We start from the raw sequence: 24606 nt of genomic DNA on the forward strand, positions 1-24606 counted from the left end.
CCAGTCTTCTGTTTATAAGACATTTATAGAGGCTTAGTAATAGTTGTGAAATGTGGACCCTTAAAGAAATCTGAATATTAAAAGAGCTGTTTTCTTTAGGTGCAGCACAAATCTAGTAAATCAAATATCCTATCCAGGTATATATTCGCAGATACACGAAAATTTCCTTGTTTGTACTTAGCATTTATTGCATACTTTCCTTGTGTGTTTTTAAAAATCTCTTCCCACTTCACATCGCAGCTTATGCATTATTGAATTATTGGTTGTGAAGAGTGTTCAAGAAACATCATGCAGTTACTTACAAGATCGAGGGCAGCTGCCAGGATAGAGGCATCAGGGATTGTTCCTGGCTCACAGCAGTTTAAGAGAAACTGAAAGCGCTTCATGCCTTGTCTTATTGCACCCAAGTTCACCACGTTCTTGGATTTGCTTCCTTCTTGGTTGGAAGCCAGGTGGTCATCATAGGTCTGACAACCTTCAAAAAGAGTACAAAAGGGGGTTGTGGGAGAGAGGGGAAAGGAAGGCCCCACAAAAGTTTAAACATAAAATGGTCTTGCAAATGATATTGGAACATGTGAGTCTTATCTATTTGCCCCTATGCATGACCATCAGACCCTAACATAAGGATTGAGATATGCATGAGGATTATCCATCACTGCAATGATATCTCTGAAGTCTCTCAGGACAAAAAATCATCTTAGCTAGTAATGTGGAAAATGGGAAAATACATACTGTTCTATCACAAGTGTTCTCAGTTCCATTGGAGTTTGAGAGCCATTGATCCACAACTCTGAAAGCACATTATCTGCAATGGCTGCTGCTTAAATGCGGCAGTCATAAGGCAATATGGTTACTCCATAGGAACACAATTTTCAAAACCAAGAAGAGGCTTTCAGAGCCTACTTTCAGCATGCAGATTACTGAACACCAGTAGAAATTTTGCCTCCTAAAGTTAGCTATGATCAAGTCAGACTGAATCAAAGGAATAAGTCATGACTAAGTTAAATCCTATTACTTTAAGTCATCTGTGGCTACAATCTGGGCTACCTGAATGAGAAGGTGGAGCTCTTAAGTGTAGCTGGCCTCTACAACCAAGGCAAAATCAAGCCAAAGATGGATGCTGGCCCCACTGATCAGGTGGTAGGTGCCATTAAACAGGTGCAAGAGAAGTAAAAGGTTGGGAAAGTTGTTCCTGAAGCACCACCGAAGGATGAAAGCAAAGAACTAAAGTAAAGGGCATGGGTGCATTGTCTGACCTCAGGTCCTCATGTTGCTGTAATTTGGGTTGTATTATTATTATTTATTATTTATTATTTATTATTTATTATTTATTATTTATTATTTATTATTTATTATTTATTATTATTATTATTTTAAAAGTCCCCTACCCATGTCTGAGCCTTTGATAGAAGTAAGAATGGACATATAGATCTCTCTCAGAGATACATGTCAATGGGTGGTTTTTGAAGGTGACATAAGCTTCTGGGTTTCACAGAACACTTCTCTCAAAAGTGTGCACTAACTTTAAAGCATTGGCCCACCTACTTTAAAAATAAAATAAATAGAAAGTAACCACACAGAGAGAAGTCCGCTTACCTTACTTCTAGTTGTGGCAGCATTGCAGGCCAGCCCTGCTTCTCCCCCATGCTATCCAATGCAGAACTGCTTTTAATGGAGGTTTTCCAACTGGTGGGGAGTCAAAACAGTTCACCTTGTCGGCCTGGAAGCAGATTCAAGCCTACTGGCTGAATTAGCCAATAGCCGGCAGGCTAAGAGGCAGGCTCTTGATTGGGGGGGGGGGGAGAGGCCCAACTGAACCAGCAGGTTTCACCTCGGTCTGATCCTCAACTATTTAAAGAGACCCACCTCCCTGCTCCACATGCAGTTCCTCATCAGATCTCCCTCCGCCCATCCCTTATTTTAGCCTACTTTTGGCTATCTACTTTACCTTGCTATGGACATTGTTGCTCACCGTATTCAGGGCTGGGCAGGAATTTTCCTTCAGGCAAATTGGCTCAGTCAGGGGGTTTTGCCTACCACATAACAATCATCACAACTTTGGTTGTGGATTGGCCTTAGCCTTAGTTGGAGGGGAGGTTGGAACTCTCTGCCTGCTCCTCCAAGAAAAGGGTGTATCCCAGTAAAGGGATCTGGCAGGATGAGCTTTTGTCTGGACGCCCAGGTGGGGTCCAGTACCATAGCGCCTGTCAAGACAAGAATTCTGCTGAGAGAATCCTATTTGATATAAGTCATAGGTCCTCCCCGCCTCAGGGTCAACCCCTTCGGTAATACTGCCAGCACATGGGCTAATGCCTAATGCCTATGCTAAACATCTTACATCTGGAATCAATAAAGTTATGGCCTTATTTGGCCCAAAAGTATTGTGTCTTGTCTGGATCTTAATTATAAAGTCGGGGGGGGGGGCACAGTGCCTGGCCACACAGTTAAGGTTGCAGTATAGGAGTAATTCATATTTAAGCTCTAGTAAAACGTGGGGCTAAATGCATGTAACTGTCCACATACTAATACCTAAGCCAATACTAGTAGAAAATGATTGCTGTGGTAGAACAATGTCTGCAGTTGCTGTAATGCACAGTAATGTGGCAGCACTTCAGAGCAGAGATGCACAAATGTCATTCTGAGAACCACGCCACCCTTTTGCTAATTCCTTTTCTTTCTCCAGTCAGTTCTCTATCCTTTACTGCTTTCCCTAGCACATGCTCTACTTTCTTTCTTTCTCTGCACCACCACCACAGGTTGGGGCTTCCACCTTTGTTATTATGCCTCTCTTTTTTCTGTTTCCCCACCCACAGGTTTCCTTGCAACCCCTTCTTCTCAACCTCTTTTTCTTTGCAATCCATAGCACTCTTCTCTCTGCATCACTACGGGTCTCTGTAACACGGGACCATCTCTATTTCCTTCATTCTTTTTCTCTGTCTCTCCACCGTCAGGTTTCTGTGCACTTCTGTTTCCCTCTCCCCTTTTTCATGCTTTCTTTGCCACACAGGTCTCTCTGCATCCCATTACACCTTTCTCTGCACCTCAAATGCTATCTCTTTGTTCTCCACAACACCACAGATCTCCCTCACTTATTCTTCCTTGAGACTCATTTTAGTCAGATCTCCTCCACTCAGATATGGCAAGCAAAGCTTTCAGTCCCAGAATTTCATGGTAAGTGAAATGCAGAAGCTGGAAGGCCATATAGTGTGAATGGCTGGCTGCAATAAACCAGGGTGGGGGTGGAATAAGACCACCCACCATAACTGTCAACTTACAGATTTGAAAATAAGGGACCAGCAGCCAAAATAGGGACCTGCAGCCTCACCTGTTCCAGGCACTCCAGTCTTCCTGTCCTCCTGCAGTCTGGTCAAACTCATGCTGGGTAGCTTCGAGAACACTGTCCAACCAACTTTGTAACCAGAGGTTCAACTGAATAGAATCTGAATCACATGCACCACAAGGCCTATGCAGCCTCAACTTAAGATGGCTCCCCGGCCTGGCCTTGCACTGCAAAGTTTGCAGCAGCACGTGCAACAAAATGGCATCCAGCATTCAAAAACCCCCTCAGCTTGCATTAACTAGCCACACACAAGGCATGCAAGCTCCACCCCCCAGTCATTCTTAGACTTCTTATTGGGTGAGCAACACAGCCAAGCAACACAGTTGGAGCCTCCCTCCTCCCTGGCCGGCAGGGAGGGAGGGAGAGGAGCTGCTTCCTTTGAAATTTAAGGGACATCATTTAAGGGACATTTAAGGGACATCCATTAATAAGGGACAGCAGCGGGACATGGCGCTGGAATAAGGGATTGTCCCTTCAGATAAGGGACACTTGACAGCTATGCCACCCACATTCCTCTCAAAACCAGGGAGAGGAGAAGCAATGCTGAAGTAGTGATTATATTAATTGGGAAGGGCTGTAACTCATGGGTGGAGCATGTGCTCTGCATACAAGATGTCCCAGGTTCAACAGCCCTTGTCTCTAGGTAGGGCTAACAGAGACCTGCACCTGAGAGTTGCTGCCAGTCAGTCAACTATATTGGGCTATGGCCTGACTCAGTGTTAGGTGGCAAACTGCTGCAAACGATGGGTGTTTGGAATTTTCCCAGGGGGCAGCAAAGAGATGAGGAACGGGGTGCAACTGGCCTAGATTAAAGCATAGTATCTACTAACCAATTGATCCCCTCTTAGGAACATACGTACTGCAAGAGGGCTAAAGCTTTCCTCTCTCTTCAATGAGCTAGTTTTTCCAGCTAGCCTGGTGGGAAATGATGTTCAAATCACCTTCCAATTCTATGATTCTATCTACCAAAGCCTATATTATGTCCTCCTCTCCCACCATCCTGTCACACTCTGAATAATAACGTGACTGCATTACTGGCACATGGAAAGGTGGAACTGAGTTGTAAATCCTTTGTTTAACTTGCTCTTCCCTCCTATATTGGGCAAGGTGAGTTCCTGAGTGCCCACTTCCATTCACTACAATGGGGTAGTAGAGAGAGGAAAACTTCAAGGTTTACATAATGTATATTGATGGGTGGTCACTGAATAGAAGGACTTATTAAAAACAGCAGTGCTACCTCACCAGAGCAGGGCCAGGTACTGCCAGACTGATGAGGCTCAGTAGACTCGAACTGGAGAGGGCAGAATCACCCATTATCCCTATTTTAACATGATAGCCGTAAGGGCTTAGATTACAATTCTGTTAGCATGAATGTCTCAAAATTAAAAATGAATAATTTCCCATTCAGTTTGAAAAACTGAATTTCCATAGAGGAATTCTAGCACCTGGATTTTGAAATTCATGCTACTTGTCTCCAGCTCACAGTTAAACACAAACATTTCAGCTTTGACACTGAAATCTGTTATACAATGACCTGGGTCCAGGCACTGTACTCTGAGTTCAAATAATTTAACACAGTAGTCTATTTCCAAACAATAAACCTATTTGCAGCCTCAGAGCTTGCACTTCTCAAACAGAAACTCCTCCCCATAGCATATTGAAAAATGCATCTTTTGAAACTGAGGGGACTTTCAAACCAGTTGATGACATGACACTGGGGTCTGTTCAAAGGGGAGGAGTCAAAGACCAAAGTCCTTCTGACTTAAGTACAGTCAGGAAGAGCCCAACCACTTTTTCCATTTGGACAGCATCTAATAGCAAGAGCCACTTTATTTGGTATAGAACCCCTCTTTCTTTAGAAATGCACTGTGTGATGGAGCAATGGCCAAAGGAAAAATACACTGATGTAGTAATGTAACTTTCATGTTTGACAATGCAATATGTAATGTCGGATTATGTTGAGTACTATGAAAAATACAGAGAACAAAACTCATTGAGATGGGATGCTGTGTTCTTTTTCCAATACAAAAATAGAAGAATGTCAAGATGCAAGGTTGTTTCCTTGGTAACAAGCTCACATTTGCAACTGGATGGCAGTGAAGTACTTGGAAGAATACAGTTCCTATCATTTTTTTCCAAAATAGGAAAGAGAGTGCTTTTTTCAGATGCCACTGCTTAAAAATAACAAAGCAATTAATTGTTTGTCTCAAAGAATAGTAATTTTGTTGAGAATGCAGAACAGCATCTCTCTAAGAAATGGTATGAAGACACAAGACATGCAAACACAGAAGAAAAGAGATAATTAAAACACATTTTGTACAGGGTTTTCCATTTCATCAGTGCTGAGCTTTACAGAAGATGGTAGATGATCAATAATGGGTGATAAAAGCTGATGGGCGCATTCATAATTTCACATCAAAGAGTGAAATTAAATTTTAGCATAATATGTTTGAAATCAGACCCCTGCTTTCAAATGATTTCCAAATTTCCCCCTAAAGCTAGAGGGCTTGATTTTTTGGAAGTCCAAATGTTACTTTAGTTTAATTTATTGGCCCATATTTGCTTTTCCTTTTTGGTTAGAATTACACTGAAATCAAAATGGCGTAAAAAGAAAAAAAGAACAAAAATGGCTACAAAGTATGCAGAGCCAGAGAGAGAAGCAGAATGAGTTCAAAAAACATGTTTAAAAAAAGATAAAGGATAAATTGATGAAGAAAAGTAACCAAAGAATGGAGCAGGGGAGGGGAAGCAAAAAAGGACTGAAGAAACAGAACCCTGATTTCTAACCATCTTTTTCTTCTGTGTGATGAAGCTTGGATGGATGTCTTCGGCAGGTGCGCCATTTACCAAGACGCTTGAAGAAATTCTCCTCTTCATCTCGTCCATTCTCCAAGCCACTTCCTGGCCCTCCTTCAGACAGCTTCACGGCACTAGTGAATTTCACCTAAACAAAAAGAAGGTGTGCCATTCATTGTTAATGCCCCTTCTTTAGCTTCTTCTGATGTAACAGTCCCTCATTCCCATTCTTCTACATGCAACATTTTGAAGCTCCCAGAAGACTTACTGCTAAGTGCTGTGGCATAAGTTGAAGAATGAAACACCACTAGGGTCTACTGCAAGTCAAAAACTCATGTGCCTTGGCCTTATTTTGCTGCTAAATGTGGGCAGCTGGAGTCCTACAAGGAAAGACTTGCTCTTTGAGCACCTCTGCTTCATGGCCTAAGGGAATGGATTTTGTGCTTTTTTTCTTGTCAATGTCCCAATATGCACACAGAAAAGCCATAATGGATTATGACTGTGCATAATGGGAAATAGCAACCTACCTAACACATCTGTGGATAAAAGAAATGGACAACATTTAGATACTTAAAACCACTCGCAAGCATTAACAAGTGTAAATGATGCTAACTTAGAACCCATACATGGCTCCTTCCCAGAAAAAGGTGGTTTTAAGAACAATCAAGTACGAGCTTCCAGTAGGGTTGTTCCTAGTCTTTGTGTTGCAGAACAAATTAAGAGACTGTCATCTGTATTGCGAAGTGCACATTTTCCATCCTCAGACTTATTCAACTGTTACTGGTCATCTACAAGGAGTGAGACGTGACAAAAACAAGTGCACTATGCATATCTCCATACTTCTTCATCTCTCTATGAGTTCAAGGAAACTTATTTACCTTGGAACTCTGCCGGATGAAAGAGAGCCGGTCCACAGAGCTGATGTCCAGAAGGTCTTCCACACCATCTGCCAGACCAGAAAGGGATGAGCGTTTCAGCCAATTCCCTGTTTGTACAGAGAACATAGAAAAATGTGAGCATGTGTGTGAATCTACCAGCAGTAAATGTGGGTACCAAGGAAGCTACATCACATGACAAAAGGTTGGCACACATGTTTTATATGAAAGAGGTTTTGTACAGAAATGGATGGTAATAAATATGGAGGAAGACTGAATAATATATATTCTCCAGGTGATGCTAAAATATGAACAGAACATTTCTCTGAAAATGTCTGTGCACTGATACATGGAAAAATAGAAAATATATTAAATGTTATATGATAATATCATGTGAAGAGGCATACATTTACCTAAGGGGAGTTTGAGTTTCTTTCGGAGTGAGATCCTCCTTGAGCGAGAGCGGGATCGCCTCTCAGTGGTTGCCCCTGAGTGTGCAGTTGTGCATTCCGAGGTATCCTGCTCCGACTGACTACTAGTATCACTCGCTGCACTCTGAGATTTGAACATCTTTCGCCAGAAATCTTTGCGCCCTAGGGCTGCTCCTTGCATCTGCTCATCACTGCAATGGAACAAATTGCATGGTTCGTAACGCTTAGCCAAATGTACCCAGGAATGCACAAAGAATGGGAGCACCTTACCTTTTCTACTGTGCTCTAGCGGTCAGAGGATTGTGTGACATTTTGTTAGCTTTCTTTGGTGCTCAGCTTTGTCAAGAATAGGCTAGTAAGGCACAACATTGTTCTACTTAACATTTGCTTAGTGTTCTGGATTCTCATAAACACTCAGTACATGGCCCTCTGATCCTTACAACAACCCTGTAAGGTAGGCCAGTGTTACTATCCCTGTACTGCAAATGGCGGGCAATGCCAAGTCTGAGAGAGAGGTTTTCCAAACCCTCTTGATATAGTAAGAGGCTGCATACACAGCATGCTGTAGATTTAATCCTGGGAACTGTAGTTTACCCCTCCCAGAGCTACAATTCCCAGCATCAGGATTCTTTAGGGGTGGGGTGAGCTTTACATGTATGGTATGTACACAGCCCAAGGCTACAGGCTTATGGTACTGACTGGTTTTTTTTACTAGAATCACAAGCTCCACTAACTAGAGCACAAGATAGTGACTTTGCACCCCAAGACATTGACTGCCATAATTTGCATAGACAAATAGAAATTACACATGAGTTACTGCAGATCGCAAAACTCTCAAACTGGCTAGCACAGTTGCACAAAGAACCAGCTGTAGGCAACCAATTACCAGTAATATCCATTTTAGAGGTAAGGAACACAAAGGCTGGGTTGTAAAGCTATTAAATGCTGGGTGTCACAAAAGATTTTATTTCTTAGATTGCAATTGTCAGGCTATTGGGAGTCAGAAATCCTTACCAATCTACTGTAAATCACTTTAAGATCTCCCAGTGGAACCCAACCCAACTTCTGCCCACCTCTGGTATAAAAGGCTATGCCAAAACAGCGAGGCACTAGAAGTAGCAGCCCACAGACCAACTGATCACCTTTTGGAAAGAATCCTCTCTAATGCTCATGATAATTATTTCACACACACTCTTCAACAAAAAAGCACTTGTTGCAGGGATGTGTCATTTTCATACCATTGTTCTCAGCCCACTCTTTTAATGTAAGGATTAGATGTAATGTAATCATATCCATATCATTAAAAAATGTGATTCATTTCCTCTCCCTGACAGATGGCATAATCATAGCAATGGAGCTATGGGTAAACAGGCAAATCCTCTGTGGGGCCATGTTTCAACCACAGACTGCATGAGAACTTGAGTGAGTCTTCAAGCTGGCCATTAACTGTTTGGGCAATATTAAATTAAAGATTGAGCTTTATGAAACAAAATATCCAAATAAACAAACCATACACAAATCAGGGTTGTTCTGAGTAATTATCTTTTGTGCCTTTGGTAATTGTACAATCACTCTTCAGTTTAATCCAATGCAATTATTTCTATGGACTTAGATATTTTCTACTGCAGCACTGAGTACTATGCACAAAGAAGTCATTAGGGGGAAGGGAAAGGAAGAGAGAAGGCTGGAAGAATGAAGTGGAGGCAGTGGCAGATGGTAATGTTTTGATTTGGTAGGCAGCAATTTTTAACTTTGCTGTTTTCATTGCAATAGGTAATATACAGCACTTACTTAGGAAAGTGTGGCATTACACAGGTGCAGAAAGCCGTTGTCCCCCCCCCACCCTCAAAAAATAAAAATAAAAATTCTCTGCACATTTATGGACAGAGAAAGAGCTTCCATTTAAATGAATCCAGCTATGATTTTCAGACGAGATTGACTCCATACCTCTTATTTACAAATTAAGACATACCGAAAGATGTTTTTGACTTCATGTATTATTTACACCCACATCTCTGTTGCAAAAAAAACCCTAAACACACAAAAATCTTTAAAGTGCGAGGGAAATTTGATTTCCATTGCATGCAGTTCCCAGTCCTCCAGGGCAGCTTTAGGGGGATGGGTACAGGGGGAGGAGAGGGGGAAATCCATTGCATAAGTAGACCTCAGTCCATGCATGCAACAACTTAGTTCAATTCTGCCCCTCGTGTAGACATTGATAACCTCATCCTTTATTACTTCAACTACAGGCGATGACTGATTAATGCAGGGATCAGCAATTTTTTTTAGCCATGGGCCGGTCCACTGTCACTCACACCTTGTCGAGGGCTGGAGAAGCAGCACCGGGGGAGGGGGAGGTAGAAGAAGAGGCGAGGGGGGCAAGAAGTCCCCACCCCCCACCCCCAGCTGCTGCCCCTACCTTCCCAGGGGCTGCCACCACCACCACCGCTTCTTCTTGTGGGTAGGCAGAGTGAGCTCGTCTGCTCCACTCTCTGGCCCACAGGAGCACCAGGGCGGCGGCAGACGGATGATGAGCGGCGCGAAATGGCTGGCTCTGGAGAGGGGCTGCTTAAAATGGTGCTCAGCCAGCTCCCTTCCTCCTCTAGGCAGAGCGGGGAGAAGCCAGGAGGAGGAAGGGAGGAGGCGCCACTACAGGGTGTGGGGGCGAGGGGGAGAAATGGAATGGCGCGGGGGGGGGGGAATGGTGCAGCCCAAACAAACAGAATCCTCACACCGATCCAAGGACAGTCCGAGGGCCAGATCCTGAAGGCAATTGGGCTTGATCCAGCCCGCGGACCTTAGTTTGCCAACCCCTGGATTAATCTGTGTCCGAAAAACACGTAATCATGCACACACACACACAGCACTGAACCCAGAAGTGACTGAAAACATTACTAAATGTGTCACAAAAAAGGTGTAACAGGATGGGGCAGGGCATAATGGGGTGGGGGTGGGGTTGCTTATACACGATTTGCCAACACACGCAGGGGCCGGGAACAAAATATTATTATATTATTTCACAAATGGTTTCACAGATGACCCAGTCTCACATTCCATACTTATCCATGGTTTGAACAATTCATGATGGTAGCCTGTCTGTTGCTGTTCTTACGCTTAAATTTAAAGCGTCAGCACAATTCATGCTCAGAAGGGTAAACATTTGTGGGTTACATCAATTAAGGCTAGAATATCTAATGGTGGTGACTAGAATGCTTACCAGATTTCTTGGGAAGACTGAATATACCTTTGAGCTCCAAAATATTTACTTACTGCTCTGGAGTCTGCATTGGGCGGCTTGAGATGTAACTGCGGCATTCATCGGGAGCTGAAGACGGTTGTCCTTTGTCAATGACAACACTTCCCACTTCAGATCTATGCAGACGAAACAGCCACATGTACAGTATTATTTTTTTTAAAACCCCTACCTTGTATTCCTGTAATATGAAGTTGGAGGTCCATGTTCCCATTCTAGGAATTGCCTCATCTGTATGCACTGCCATCACAAATCTGTCATGACAGGCAACATGCACCGAGGTGCTCAAAATGTGCAATAAATAGTTGACGATCCACTTTTAAAGACTCACAGCTTGATACATACTCAGATGTAAGTCCCGCTGTGCTCAAGAAGACTAACTCCCTAGTAAATATGCATAGAATTGCAACATAAACGTGGATAGGACCACACTCCACTTTTCAAACACTCTCTAGAAAGAAACAAGCCTGCAGAGTGAGCCTTAAGTCTGGGTCTCACAGGTACAAATTATGATCAAACTTGAGGTGTCTGCTTAAGTCAAGAGTCCTTCAGTCCTGCTTTGTGGATATCTAATGGGCGGTCTTTGAGATGATGAATAATCTGTGTGCAGCCCTTAAGTGTGCTTCAGAGCCATGGATTTCATTGGACTTCAAGCACACTAAACTGTGCTCTCTGTTGCATCAATATCAACAAGGTCTGAAGGAGAAGAATTGTGTTATAAAAGTTTTTAAGCCCTAGCAAAATTGTGTGAATATCATTTATCTCCTTACTCCTGCATACTCCTTATGCTGAGGTGCTTGGTTCTGCACATTTGCATTAGGGGAAAGGTAGGACAGGGCATCACTCAAACATCTCTGTGCGTTTTGCACTTTGGTTACAAACCTTTTACTGCCTGATGGTTTGGGCTCCTGTTCAGCTGTTTCCTCTGCTCTTCTTCCTGGTATCAACTTCTCAGCACTATCCAAAAGGGCACTAAGGGCTACTCTTCTAAAGACATTCCCATGAGCCTCCTTGATAAACTGAACCAGTTGTCGGATGTCACAATACAATCCCTATGGAGTGCAGGATTAGAAAGTGAAAAGGAAAAAAAGAATGAAAGATTTAATGTGTTTGGAAGCCAATTGAAGCAAACATCAGAATCATTTCCCCCGAGTCATGCTTTGAAGCAATGTTGGCCCAAGCTTCGGTCCTTTCGTTTTCAAGCAGCCGTAACTAAGAATCTCAAAAATATGAAGTAAATTTAACCAATAAAGTGTTTTGGCTTTTTCAAGAGTTGCCATCATCTCACCCAACATGGGAAAAACTCATTCAGGTAAATTAACGGTGATTGGATTAGAAACAAATGTGGATATTTTACATAAAGATTTTGAGAACTGCAGAGCAGATTCTGGAAGGCAACATGATTTTCCACTGAGAGAAGTGGCACAGCTCTAGTATAGAGAGGATTTAAATTTGTGTTAATTGGAAATCTTTGTCAAAACTGGAGGCAAAAGAAGTGCACACAGTCAACATTTTCCTTATGGATGAACTCTGTCTGGTGCTCTCTCAGGTCAACAATAGTATCAATACTTAGGCCACTAAAACAGTATGGAGCGAAATTAATTGTGCTAGGGTTTCAGTGTTGTCCTTACCAGATTCTCGGGGCTATGAAGCTCATGTGTAGTAGAGGCACAGCGGGTGATAAGCGATTTGAACATGGCACTGACAATAATACCTTCCACACTTTGGGCAGTAGACTTGTTGTCCACTGTTGTGAAATTATTTCCAAAACCAGCCTTGTCTGCAAAACGCAAGCATTAAATAGTCAAGTTGAACTGTTCGGTTTTCACAAAAAAATGGCAAAATCTGAATCAATAATACTCTTGACATCTACAGCTCCTATGTTTTGTAGCAGTGTCATTTCTCTTAAGGAATCTTATGATAACAGCCTATATTTACTAAGGTTTTATTAAAGCTTTTCCATAATACAATAAGATAAAATAAGCTAATCTAAGTAAAAACAAAAACACATGTTCTTCTCTCAAAGGTAGCTCTTAACCCTTATCTCACTCAGAAAGCGGTGGACCCTCCCAGCTCTCACCTGGGAGCTTTCCTTTCTTCTCCCAGTCTCTCACCCTGTGAGATCTTCCCTTCCCTGCATCTCTCTCAGGGTCCTTCCACCACCCACCTACCAGTTTCATGCGTGTGCAATCTTTGGGCCCGGACAACAGTCCATAGCAGAGGACATCAAAGGAAAGAAAGGAAGGAAGGAAGGAAGGAAGGGAGGAAGGAAGGAAGGAGAGGAGAGAAAGATTTTTTTTAAAGGAAAAAAAGAAAAATAAAGTGGGGGGAGGGCTTTCCAACAACAGCTTATACTTACTGTCAGTGACTGGCTCCATGCAGAAACCTAGCAAGGCATGTAAAAAATCCACCACATTGTTGAGTGAATCCTTGTTTACATAATCCCTCATGGTTTGCCGGAACTGCATCTTATCCAGCTTGTACAACTTTGTGAGGCAATTCTGAGCCTATGGAGGGAAGATCAGGCACTTAGGTTCTGGTGACAGCAACCATGTATTATTTGGAGAACAAAGAAAGAAACTGAGCCTGGAACAGCCCTGCGTCTCCTCTTCATTGGTCATGTGTACTAAATGAGAAGGCGTAAAAAATGCTCCCAGTGACAGAGCTTCAATGTGAAGGGACAAAAAAATAATTGATAACAGTTTGTCATGGGTTATCTATTACAACACATGACAGGAGAGATGAATGGACACACAGGGTTGCGATTTTCATAGGGGAGCCGTGCGTCACCCAGAGCATGCATTTCTGCCCTTCGTTCAACTCCCACACCAAACTTTGGTTCCCATGCAGTGCCAGCAAGGGGTACAGTCTTGGCAAGTCTTGCCCTATCAAGGATGCTGTGTCTTAGGGATGACTGGTTAATCTTGGATTCCATTTGGCCAACTCTTTCAGTTCTCCAGATGCTATTGGATCCAGTCTAGCCAGGACACGCAAATGCATGCACACGTACACACAGACTGAAAAATCAGAGCAGTTCAACCAAAGCTGACCATGATGCAGTCCCATTAAGTGGGCATTGATGTAAATGGTTAAAAAAAATGGTTGCCCAACAGTACAACACGGGGGTAGCCGTTGTTTTGAATGGATGGTGGTCTTTTGTGCACAGAATTACACAGGAAGTACTGTGTGACCACTTCCTGCATCATTTTTAAAGCATCTTTACCTGGTGTGGCAGAGGTGCCATGCTTTGAAGCTGTTCTAACCAGCTTTACACTGTTATAAGCAAGAATGAATCAATTTATTTCGGTCACTGACCAGAGTGCAAATAAGCAAGAAAAATGGCAGGATGCCATTGGAACTCACAAATATTCAAGTGTGTTTGTATAAAAGTTTGTGTGTGGACTTTTTACAATTTCCCTGGAATTATCCTAAAAGAGCTATACAGAAATGTGCTGGGGTGTGTTTTTAAATGTCTACATGTGGAAGCGAGATGGGGCAGATTAGGAGGGATTCCTCTATTTCTAGCTGGAGCATTCACATACAGCACAATGCCCCTTACTCACTCCTGTCCTCTGGTGCTAAATCACAGGCTTCACAGTTAAGAATCATGAGTGCAGAAGGTCTTGCCTTTCGCATACAATTCCAGACCGAGATGAACGTTGTGAGCTGCTCAGACCAGGAACTCTACAAAATGGTTTAAGAATCCTGCTTCCATCCACTGTTCTGCCATGGCATACCTGATGTCTCAGCCGGTCTCCAGAGAGCCCACGGTGACCTTCTCCACAGCCATATGCACAGCCCAGAGACTTCACAATTTTTATCAGCATTGTCAGGGCCAACCTGTGTGTGCTTGCTGGAGTGCTTTCCTCCTTAGCAACAGGGGGGGAAAGAGACAACAATATCCCATTTTATTGCATGAAGCAGATGTATATAACATTCCAGGTTGTTTTTGTGCTCCCAGACAATCCAATCTAAGACAATGAACGGTGGGTTAATCAGCCTCATATAACCAACATTTACCTTGTCTTCCTTTTTATCATTCTTCTCATAAGGTCTTCCTCCACCTTCTCCTCCTCCGTCACCTCCTCCTCCATCTCCTCCACCACTTTCTCCTCCTCCTTCTTCTCCACCGCCATCTCCAGCTGCACTGGCTGGGGCAACCCCAAATCCAGAGGTTGAACTACTCAGAGCCCCCTTGAGTTGGAAGGAGGTCTCACTTTGTCTCTTCTCACTGGGTTCATTCTCTTTGTTGTCACTTTTCCTTCTGATCTTCTCCACACAGGGCACCACACCAAGCTGAAGCAGGCATTCCACAATATTGAGGGCCACATCACAGATTCGGGAGCTGATGTCGTGATTCAGGACCAGGAAAACAGCCTTGAGAACCACCTTGGAGGATGAAAAGCAAGACGTTGCAAACAATTTTGTTCTTAAAGACAGCATTCAAAATCCTGGCTGAGCTGGCAGCAAAGACAGATTTTGCCATGGGATTCACTGTGGGAACTTTTATGTGGTCATTTACAAAGCATGGTTGGTACGCCACTTCAAAGTGAGCTTTGTTGTGGCGTGATGTGCTGTGCACTGAGGTGTATGCCATTTATAGAAGCTTACCAAAGCAAGTCTCTGTCTTTACTCTTCAGCCAGAATTGATCTAGGTCATGTTTCTAACAGAGTTGCCTTTTAGCGAAACCATAATGAACTTGTCATAAGAGGTGAGAGAGTAATGCACCAGCCACAGCAGTTATTGAAAAAGTACTTCGGGATCAGAAACTGAGAGTGTTTCATGACTGGACAGTCATTAGTCTTTCACCTCACAGGTTCAATTTAGAGGGAGTTTCTGTCAAGTGCAAATTGCAGGGGTGAGGGACCTGATTCATAATGAGACCACAGTGGAAGTCAATGCACAGAAATGGACAGTCCTTCAAATTGCTATTTATATGTTTATTCTTATTTCTTATATTTATTCCTCGCAAAATAAATATTTATCCAAGAACTCCAAGTGGTTTACATATATTTAGAAAATTAAAAATGCAGACTTCCGGCGGAGCCACGGCCATTGAAAAGAAGTGCAAGATAGCCCTCCGGGGAATCTAGAGCAACACGGGGTGTTTTAGAAGTTTAGCGAAGGCTAGGCGGACCTCGGAGCCTCAAGAGGATTATCTTTTTTTTTTATTAAATTAAATATTTATTGGTATTTTCAAGAAACATATAACAATCAAAAACAAAAAATAAACAAAATAGAAAAAACACAAAAAAACATAACAGAAAAAAAAGAAAAAACACATAAAGTTTCAGATACTTATTTTCCTTAACCTTATTTCTCAGACCTCCTCACACCTCCCCTTCTTGTATTCCAATTTAAATTGTCAATTCAGCAAGTCCTTAACTTATTTCTTCACTTTAGCTTGAACATTTGTTCTATCATACTATTATTTTACTTTGCTTCTTTTTTCCATTCCCTCAATTTATTTTTACCATCCTTATTTTCATCTAATTTAAAAAAAAACCAATTTTACCTTATAAAATTTACACATCAATACTTATACCTCATTAATTATTCTTGAACCTTTTTCCTAAAGTCGACCAAAATTTCCCTTCCACGATTATCCCAATTTCCAAACAGCTAACAAAATATAACAAAAAAAACAAGGCAGATTATACTTATGTACCCTTTGGATTCCCAACCTCCACCCACCCCTTTCCCGGTTCCAGTCCCCAACCAATATCCATCAGTCTTTATGTTATTTAGCCTGGAGATCTCACGTCCGAGGCCCTTATATCTCTCTCAGTTCCTTTCTGCCGGTCTCTTTGATAGTCCTTGATGTTAAACCCCAAGTCTCGGAGAGGCTCCGGCCCAACAGGATCCATGTTGCTTCCAGCCAGACCTCCGTACTTGAAAGCAAAGTCTATGGGGTACTCCAACTCTTGTTTCAAATTTCTTTCAAATCCACATGTCCCCAAAGCTCCAACTTTCACCTTCAGCAAATCTGTAATCCTCAGGTCTTCAGATCTCCTCCAAAGGAGATCTCTCCATTTTTCAGACTCCCATTCAGGCCAGGCTTTCCGCATCAAATTTTTATTGTCCTTTTTTATCATCATGTTAGGCCTCATATTACAACTCTCCTTTGACTCCTGCAAAATTCCAGCTCCTCCTTCATTTTCTTCAAAAACAACATATTGCTCCATCGTGTCTTCACTTTCAGTTTCCTTTATTTGTTCAGTTGAATGGGCTTTCTGTTTCAAGTCCTTATCAGGCTCAAGGCTGTTATTTACTGTCAAGTGTAGTACTGAAACCTCTGTAGACAAAGCATTGTACTCATCTTGTAACTTTCCCAAGAGAACAAATGCTCTGTCCAATTCTGCTTGAATTTTACATGCTCCAGCCATTTTTGTAATGTAATGTCCCTAATACCCCTCTAGGGGGATTTTAGTTCCTTAATATTCCTTTCAGCTCAAAACCAAAAGTCCAGTTATTTTGTATCAGCCCTCTTTATTTTCAACAAGTTATACCGAGTAAACCAGCAGAAACAGCAGAAACAATGTTCTCTTTTTCCAGCTGACAACTAGCTGACTGACAGCTAACTTGACAGCTGTCAAACTCTTCAATACAGCAGGCTTTCTCATAGGACGTTCCCGGGTCTAGGGGCGGGTGAAATTTCAGCTCCCAAAATTCTTTTTATCCTCCAGTATATCTTCTTATAATGTCAAAATCGTGAAGTCAAGATCTTTTATTAAAAAGCAAGAAACAGATTCTCTCGACCTTAGCTGCTCGGTCCTTTGCTTTAAATTGTTTACAAAGAGGGGGGGTGGACTTCCTTTTTAACCCCTTCCCGCTCGTTCCAGATCCAAAATAAAATTTTTTTTTTAAAGTTCCAATCTCCGTATTACTCACGGGTTGATGTTTTAGAGTCCAATCGATCCAAAGAAGAAGTTGGCGCTCTCTGTCAATGGCTTGCGGCTTCACTCCATAGACGAGGGAGTACTCTCAGCACCACGCCTCACCCTGCCTCCGTTCCGAAGCCTTTAAAAAGGCTCTGTCACGGATTGGGGGGGCGCAAATGGTGCCCGCCGAGTCTCTGTGTTCACAGGCATCCGCGCCTGTGATTTTAAGGGTCCCCGCTTCGCCGCAGCGGCCAGACCCAGACGCTACGGAGCCGATTCCCTCCGGAGCTCGGAGGGAATCCGCCATTAAACAATGGCGCCAACCCGGAAGTCCCTCAAGAGGATTATCTTGGGGGACGTGGCTCCCGGCGGTGCCCGGTCGTGCTCTCCTGCTCCCTGGGTTTTGCTAATAAATCCAGAGATGGGATCAAGCTGCAGGCACGAAGGGGAGGCAGCACTAACCCCGCGCTGTGCAGTCTCAGGCTTCTAATGAAAGCGGCAAGCTTCCAAGAATAATAATAAAAAAGAACCTGGAACTATAATTGGGAAAGTTTATTTGACCATCGCATTAAAATTTAACTTATTAAGATTTGGAGCGTTGAGGGGCGAAAAAAGGGAGTCCGTCCTGGCAGCTGGGAGAAGATGGCGTATGGCGGAAGGCTGCAGGAAGGAGCAAGGAAAGAAAGTATCTGCTGAGTGAGTGTTACTAAAAGCCCTCGGTTACTTTGTTTAAAGTGCCGAGGCTGATTTTTTTTTAAGAAATAACTTTGTGGTAAGTGAAGTAGAGTGGAGGAGTCTCCCTTTTGGTTCTGGTCGGAGTTCAACCTGTCAGTGGCTTAAAATCCAAACTCGACACACTCCACCATTTTCTGACGGAGAAAGTTTTGCCAGTTCTAGCGGGCAAAAATCAGCAAAGGCTTTGATTAGTGAACTATTGTGGAACTTTGGAAAAGTGTAAGACTTGGCTAAAGGCTTTCACTTGGTTTATCACAGTTTAGGGGAAGGGAGCTTTGTCGTCGGGACTTTTTTTTAAAAAAACCTCTGCTCTTCTATCGGAGGAGAGTGCCGGAAACTCTGTATTTAATTGCACTTGGAATTTGTGTCGGTTCTCTGGACTATCTACTGCCTTGAATTAAGCCAACAAGCGGCTGAAAAATAAGAAAAACCCCAACTGGATTACAAATATTTGGTCTCCTGGGATATCCACTGTTTAGGATTAAGCCGACAAGTGGCTGAAAAATAATAAACTTCAACTGGATTACAAATATATTTTTATTTGCTTCCTTTCCTTTCTTTGAACACAGCATCGTGGCAGAGAAAGAAATTGAAAGTAACTTTGTTTAAGGACTTGGCGTTTATGCATTAGCAGCCACCGAGTGGAGTTGAGGGGAACTGTACCTAAGAGAAAAGTTAGAACAGATTTGCAACCCCTAGAGGAGGATAGTAAAATTGCATAGGAGAATTTAAAAATTGGTTATTGATTTTAACAGTAAAAAAGATTCTATGGCTGGGAAAAAGGGAACGGGCACCCCAGGGGAAAGACAGGAAAATGGGAAAGGATGGTAAGGAAATTAAAGATTGTGACAGTTTAATAGTGGAAATAAGGAAGGAATTCAAACAAAATGAACAATATATGGAGAAAAAATATTGGAGGTTAAGGAGACTTTAGATAAGAAACTAGAGGGAGTAGTGAGGGAATTGACAAGTAAAGTAAAAGATCTTGCAGTTAGATCTAAGACACTGGAAGACTCAATGAGTCAAACAGAAAGAATTGAAGGAGACAAAGAGGGAGACAGAACAGGTCAGAGGAGAGGTAACACAAGAAGTGATGTTGGATAATATGGCTCTTTTGGAGATGAGACAAAAACAATTGAACTTGAAATTTAGAGGAATCCCTGAGGAAGCAAATCAGAATATAAGGGCCAAAATAATTAGAGAATTACCAATTTGGATATATTTAAAAGAAGAAGACATCAGATTTATAATTGGAAATGCAATTAGAATAAAAGTAATGTCAGCAAAAGCAAAAGTGAAGAAATTGCCAGGAGATGTCTTGGTCATGTTTAATTCAATGGATATGAGGAATGAAATTCTGAGATTGAATTATAATAGAAATTTATGTATTGAAGGGAAGAAAATTATCATATTTAAAGAGATTCCATCCAGATTTTTATGAAAAAGGGACATTTATAAACAACTGGTTGGATTGTTGAAGAAAAATGGGATACAGCATAGGTGGGAATTCCTGGAAGGAATTTCCTTCTATTACAAAGACAAAAGGTTCAAATTAAGTAGCCTTCAAGAACTAGAGAAATTCTCCTGGAGATATGACAAAGAGTTGGGAAAAATAGAGAAAGCAAGACCAGGACAGGACCAGAGGGAGGAAGAAAAAAAGGAAGAAGAGAAGGAAGAAGAAAAAGAGGAGGAGGAGGAGGAGGAGGAGGAGGAGGAGGAGGAGGAGGAAGAAGAAGAAGAAGAAGAAGAAGAAGAAGAAGAAGAAGAAGAAGAAGAAGAAGAAAAAGAGGATAATAACAAAGCTCCCCAAACTTAACTTAAATTTGACAAGACACTTAAATAAATTGGATAATGGCTCTGAAAATAATATCATGGAACGTGAATGGACTTAACAATAAAAATAAAAGGAATAAAACTGAACATGTTTTGATTAAACGTAATTTAGAACAAAATTTGTTTGCAAGAAATACATGTTGCAAGGAAACATAAAAAAAATTTAAGTAACAAAAGGTTGGGGAGAGACTTTATAACCTCAGACATAAATAAAAAACGAAGGGTGGTATTGTACATAAAAGAGAAATACAATCCAAAATTAATTTACAAAGATGAGGTAGGGAGAGTGTTGATTGTACAAATCATGTTCCAAGGTGAAAAGCTGATCATTGCGGGAATTTACGCACCTATTGACAAGAAAGCTGACTTTTACCTAAAACCTAATGAAATACTATTAGAGATAGTATGGATCAGAGAGTGATGTTAATGCGAGACTTTAATGGAGTGGTTATGCCAGATTTAGACAGATCAGGGAAAAGATGAAATGTAAATGAAGGCAAACTACCGAAAATATTCTTTGACATGGTAAATACTATGGGATTAATTGACATTTGGAGACTCAAAAACCCAACAACAAAACAGTTCACGTTCTTTTCAGAACCAAATCAAAGTTCTGGCAGAATGGAATAACTTTGGATTTCTAAGGAGTTGGTTCCAAGAGTTTCAAAAACTGAGATCTCCCCAAGGAGCATAATTCACTATATATGGAACTAAAAGGGAAAGACCCCACATCTTTCAGATGGAGAATGAATGAAAGTTTATTCAACAATCAAAAGATAGTAGAAAAAGCAAACGAGGCAATTGCAGAATATTTTAAATGGAATTTCAATAAAGGAACTCCTATTGAAACAGTGTGTGATGCAAGCAAAGCACTGCTGCGAGGTTTCTTGATTCAAAAGAACAGTTTTCAGAAAAGAGGAAAGGAGGAGAAGAAAGAAGAAATCCTGGCTCACCTCATGGAGAATAAGAGACTGCTAACAATAAAACTAAAGGATGAGTCAATAAAACAAAGTATTAAATTGTTGCAGACCCAGTTCTTCATGGTGGTAAACCAGGAAGTAGAGTGGAGAATAATGACAATGAGACAAATGAATTTTGAATCGGCCAACAAAATTGGGAAACTCTTGGCATAGCAATTAAAGGTTAAACAAAAACAAAATACAATTTGTAAGATAAAAGATGTAGATGGGACAGTGGAAGAGCCTAAGGAAATTAGGAAAAATTTTCAGAAATTTTACATGGACTTGTATAAAAAAGAGAAGGAAGACGTTAAGAAAATAGAAAACTATATACAAAAGCATAAATTACAGCAGATTCCCATAGGAGAAAAAGAACAGCTAAATCAGACAATAACAGAACAAGAAATTGAGAAGGCAATAAAAAGAATGAATATTGGAAAAGCCCCAGGCCCAGATGGCGTCTCAGCAAAATATTATAAGACATTAGCAGGTCAATTAACACCCGTGCTATGTGAAGTTATGAACAATATTCTGAAAGAAGGAAAGATCCCAAATACTTGGAAAGAAGCCTACATTACCTTGATCCCAAAGAAAGACACAGATGGTTTGAACGTGGAAAGCTATAGGCCTATTTCGTTATTGAACAACAACTATAAGTTATTTGCGGATATACTGGCTGATAGACTAAAAAAGGTGTTAAATGAAGTAATCCACAAAGATCAAGCCAGCTTGATCAAGACAGTTGAAGGATAATGTGATAAATATAGTAGACATAATTGAATATAGGAGATGAGAAATGAAAAACAGGCGACGTTAATGTTTATTGATGCCGAAAAAGCGTTTGATAATGTTACAATGGCACTTTATGAAAGAAAATTTAAAAATAATGGGATTAGGAGAAATGTTTTTGAAAGGCATTGATGCTATATATTCAGAGCAAAAAGCCAAACTTATTATTAACAATAATTTATCAGACAATTTTGAGATCTCCAAAGGTACTAGGCAGGAGTGCCCTTTGTCACCCTTGCTGTTTATTACTGTTTTGGAAGTGTTGAATAAGAATTTGAGAGAAGTGTCAGAAATCAGAGGTGTAAAGGTGGGAACAAAAGAGCACAAGGTGAAAGCCTTCGCCGACGATTTAGTCTTAACTGTTGAAGATCCAAAGAACATTCTAAGAGAAGCTTTAGAGAGAATGGAGGACTTTGGAAAGGTATCAGGATTTAAACTTAACAAAAATAAAACCAAAATGTTAGCAAAGAATATGAATAAAGAAGAAATAGAGGAATTGCAATGCAGGTCAGGAATTATGGTGGTTAAGAAAGTGAAATATCTGGAATTTGGTTGACAATGAAAAATATTAATCTGTTCAAAGACAATTATGAAAACACATGGAAGGAGAAATTAAGAGGGATTTAGATATTTGGAGCATTGAAATTGTCATTCCTGAGTAGAATTATCAGTGATAAAGATGAACGTTTTACCTAGAATGTTATTCCTATTCCAAACAGTTCCAGTAATCAGAGGGAAGGGGCAACTCAAAGATTGGCAAAAATCATTATTAAGATTCATCTGGCAAGGGAAAAAGCAGAGGATTAAAATGAAAATATTAATAGACAAAAAAGAAAGAGGCGGATTGCCTTGCCATGCATGAATCTATATTATGAGGCATCCTGTCTAGTATGGTTGAAGGAATGGATAACACTGGAAAACACAGATCTCTTGGACTTAGAGAGTCACGATAATAGGTATGGGTGGCACTCATACCTATGGTATGACAAAGTAAAAGTACATAAAGGGTTTTTAAATCATGTGATTAGAAGGTCAATTTATGATGTGTGGGAAAGGAATAAAAACCTACTGGAAAGGAAAACTCCATGGTGGGGCACACCGATAGAGGTATGGACGGTTAAAAAGGTGAATATGGAGGGGAGGCGAGCAACGTATGAGGAAATTATCAGACGAACGGAACAAGGATTAAAGCTTAAACCATATGACCAAATCAAAGGTATGTTAACAGGCTGGTTGCAATACCATCAGGTAAATGACATAATGAGTCAGGATAAAAGGAAAGTCGGATTTGAGGGTAAAAAATCAAGATTCCAAATTAATAGAAAGCAGAGGTAGAACACTATCCAGAATGTATGATTTGTTGCTAGAATGGTTTACGAAAGATGAGGAAGTGAAAGAAGATATGATAAAATGGGCTATAGATTTTGGGCATAAGATTGAATTGTATGTATGGATAAAATTATGGAATGAAGGTATTAAATTTATGGCATGTACGGTTCTGAAAGGAAAGGAAAATTGCCTTGCAAAAATGTGTATACAGTGGTACCTCGGGTTAAGTACTTAATTCGTTCCGGAGGTCCGTTCTTAACCCAAAACTGTTCTTAACTTGAAGCACCACTTCAGCTAATGGCGCCTCCCGCTGCTGCCGTGCCGCCAGAGCAAGATTTCTGTTCTCATCCTGAAGCAAAGTTCTTAATCTGAAGCACTATTTCTGGGTTAGCGGAGTCTGTAACCTGAAGCGTATGTAACCTGAGGTACCACTGTACAATCATATGTGGTGGACGTGCGATAAAGTGAAGAAATTTTGGGAGTTGATTTAGAATAAACTTAAGAAAATATTAAAGTATACCTTCCCCAAAAAGCCAGAAGCTTTTTTGCTTGGCCTGATGGGAAAGGAAATTAAGATCAAAGATCAATGATTATTCATGTATGCCACAGCTGCTGCAAGGACTTTGTTGGCCCCAAACTGGAAATCGCAAGAAGTTCCTACCATTGCGGAGTGGCAGTCGAAGATGACGGACTATGCGGAGCTAGCCAAACTGACCGGAAGGACTCAGGACCAGGACGATCAGAGATTCCAGAACAATTGGAGTAAATTTATTGAATATTTAAAGGACAGTTGCAAAAACTTAAAAACACTAGCAGGACTGAAGTAACTCCTACAATGCAGATAAGATATGAAAAGATAAAATACGAGAGTGGATAAAGGATACCATCTGAAGGGAGGGAAATCACAAGCTCGGCAGAGCAAAAAGGTGTATATGTTGTTTAAAGTACGATAAGAAAGAATATGTAAAGAAAATAATAATGTATGGGGTGGGTGGGAAGAAAATAAAAAATGCAGTAGCTAATGTCAGAATGAGTATTGCCATAAATATTTACCGAAAGATCTAGCATGCCGTTCTTGTGGACAAAGTTGCTGGTCCCGTCAATGTGGTCTGTATCCTCCAGGCAGCTATAGTTGATGCAGGAATCCGTCAAACTCCGAGGGAGATTGGCACAAGCCAGGGGCTCATGGGGCATCTCTGGGATGGGCACCTGGTTACAGAGCTTGCGCATGTGCTCACTGAAGAAGTCTGCATACCCCACATTGAAAGAGGCCAGAGTGGTGTTGAATGTTGCCACTGTGATGGTGGAAATTTGGGAACGTACTAGGCAGAAGTACAACAGATAATGTTAGCTTCACAAGGGTGATAATGTATTTATATTATGT

At 41.3% G+C, this 24606-nt stretch overlaps 1 protein-coding gene across 12 annotated transcripts in view; it reads right to left on the reverse strand.

Moving 5' to 3' along the window:
* Window positions 1-24606, reverse strand: part of UNC80 (unc-80 homolog, NALCN channel complex subunit) — a 150010-nt gene that overhangs the window by 90837 nt on the left and 34567 nt on the right. For 7 of the 12 annotated variants that reach the window (XM_053364967.1, XM_053365013.1, XM_053364950.1 and 4 more), the window contains exons 12-22: window positions 24276-24544; window positions 14716-15084; window positions 14433-14564; window positions 13055-13202; window positions 12327-12475; window positions 11578-11747; window positions 10713-10814; window positions 7425-7633; window positions 7015-7121; window positions 6128-6284; window positions 303-475 (exon numbers count right to left, since the gene is read on the reverse strand). In XM_053364967.1, the coding sequence (XP_053220942.1) occupies window positions 303-475; window positions 6128-6284; window positions 7015-7121; window positions 7425-7633; window positions 10713-10814; window positions 11578-11747; window positions 12327-12475; window positions 13055-13202; window positions 14433-14564; window positions 14716-15084; window positions 24276-24544 (1985 nt within the window). The remainder of the gene's footprint in view (window positions 1-302; window positions 476-6127; window positions 6285-7014; window positions 7122-7424; window positions 7634-10712; window positions 10815-11577; window positions 11748-12326; window positions 12476-13054; window positions 13203-14432; window positions 14565-14715; window positions 15085-24275; window positions 24545-24606) is intronic. The other 5 variants (XM_053365028.1, XM_053365017.1, XM_053365004.1 and 2 more) reach the window with 1 other exon arrangement.

The sequence above is a fragment of the Podarcis raffonei genome, chromosome 1, assembly GCF_027172205.1.
Source record: "Podarcis raffonei isolate rPodRaf1 chromosome 1, rPodRaf1.pri, whole genome shotgun sequence".
In the NCBI taxonomy this organism is placed as follows: domain Eukaryota; kingdom Metazoa; phylum Chordata; class Lepidosauria; order Squamata; family Lacertidae; genus Podarcis; species Podarcis raffonei.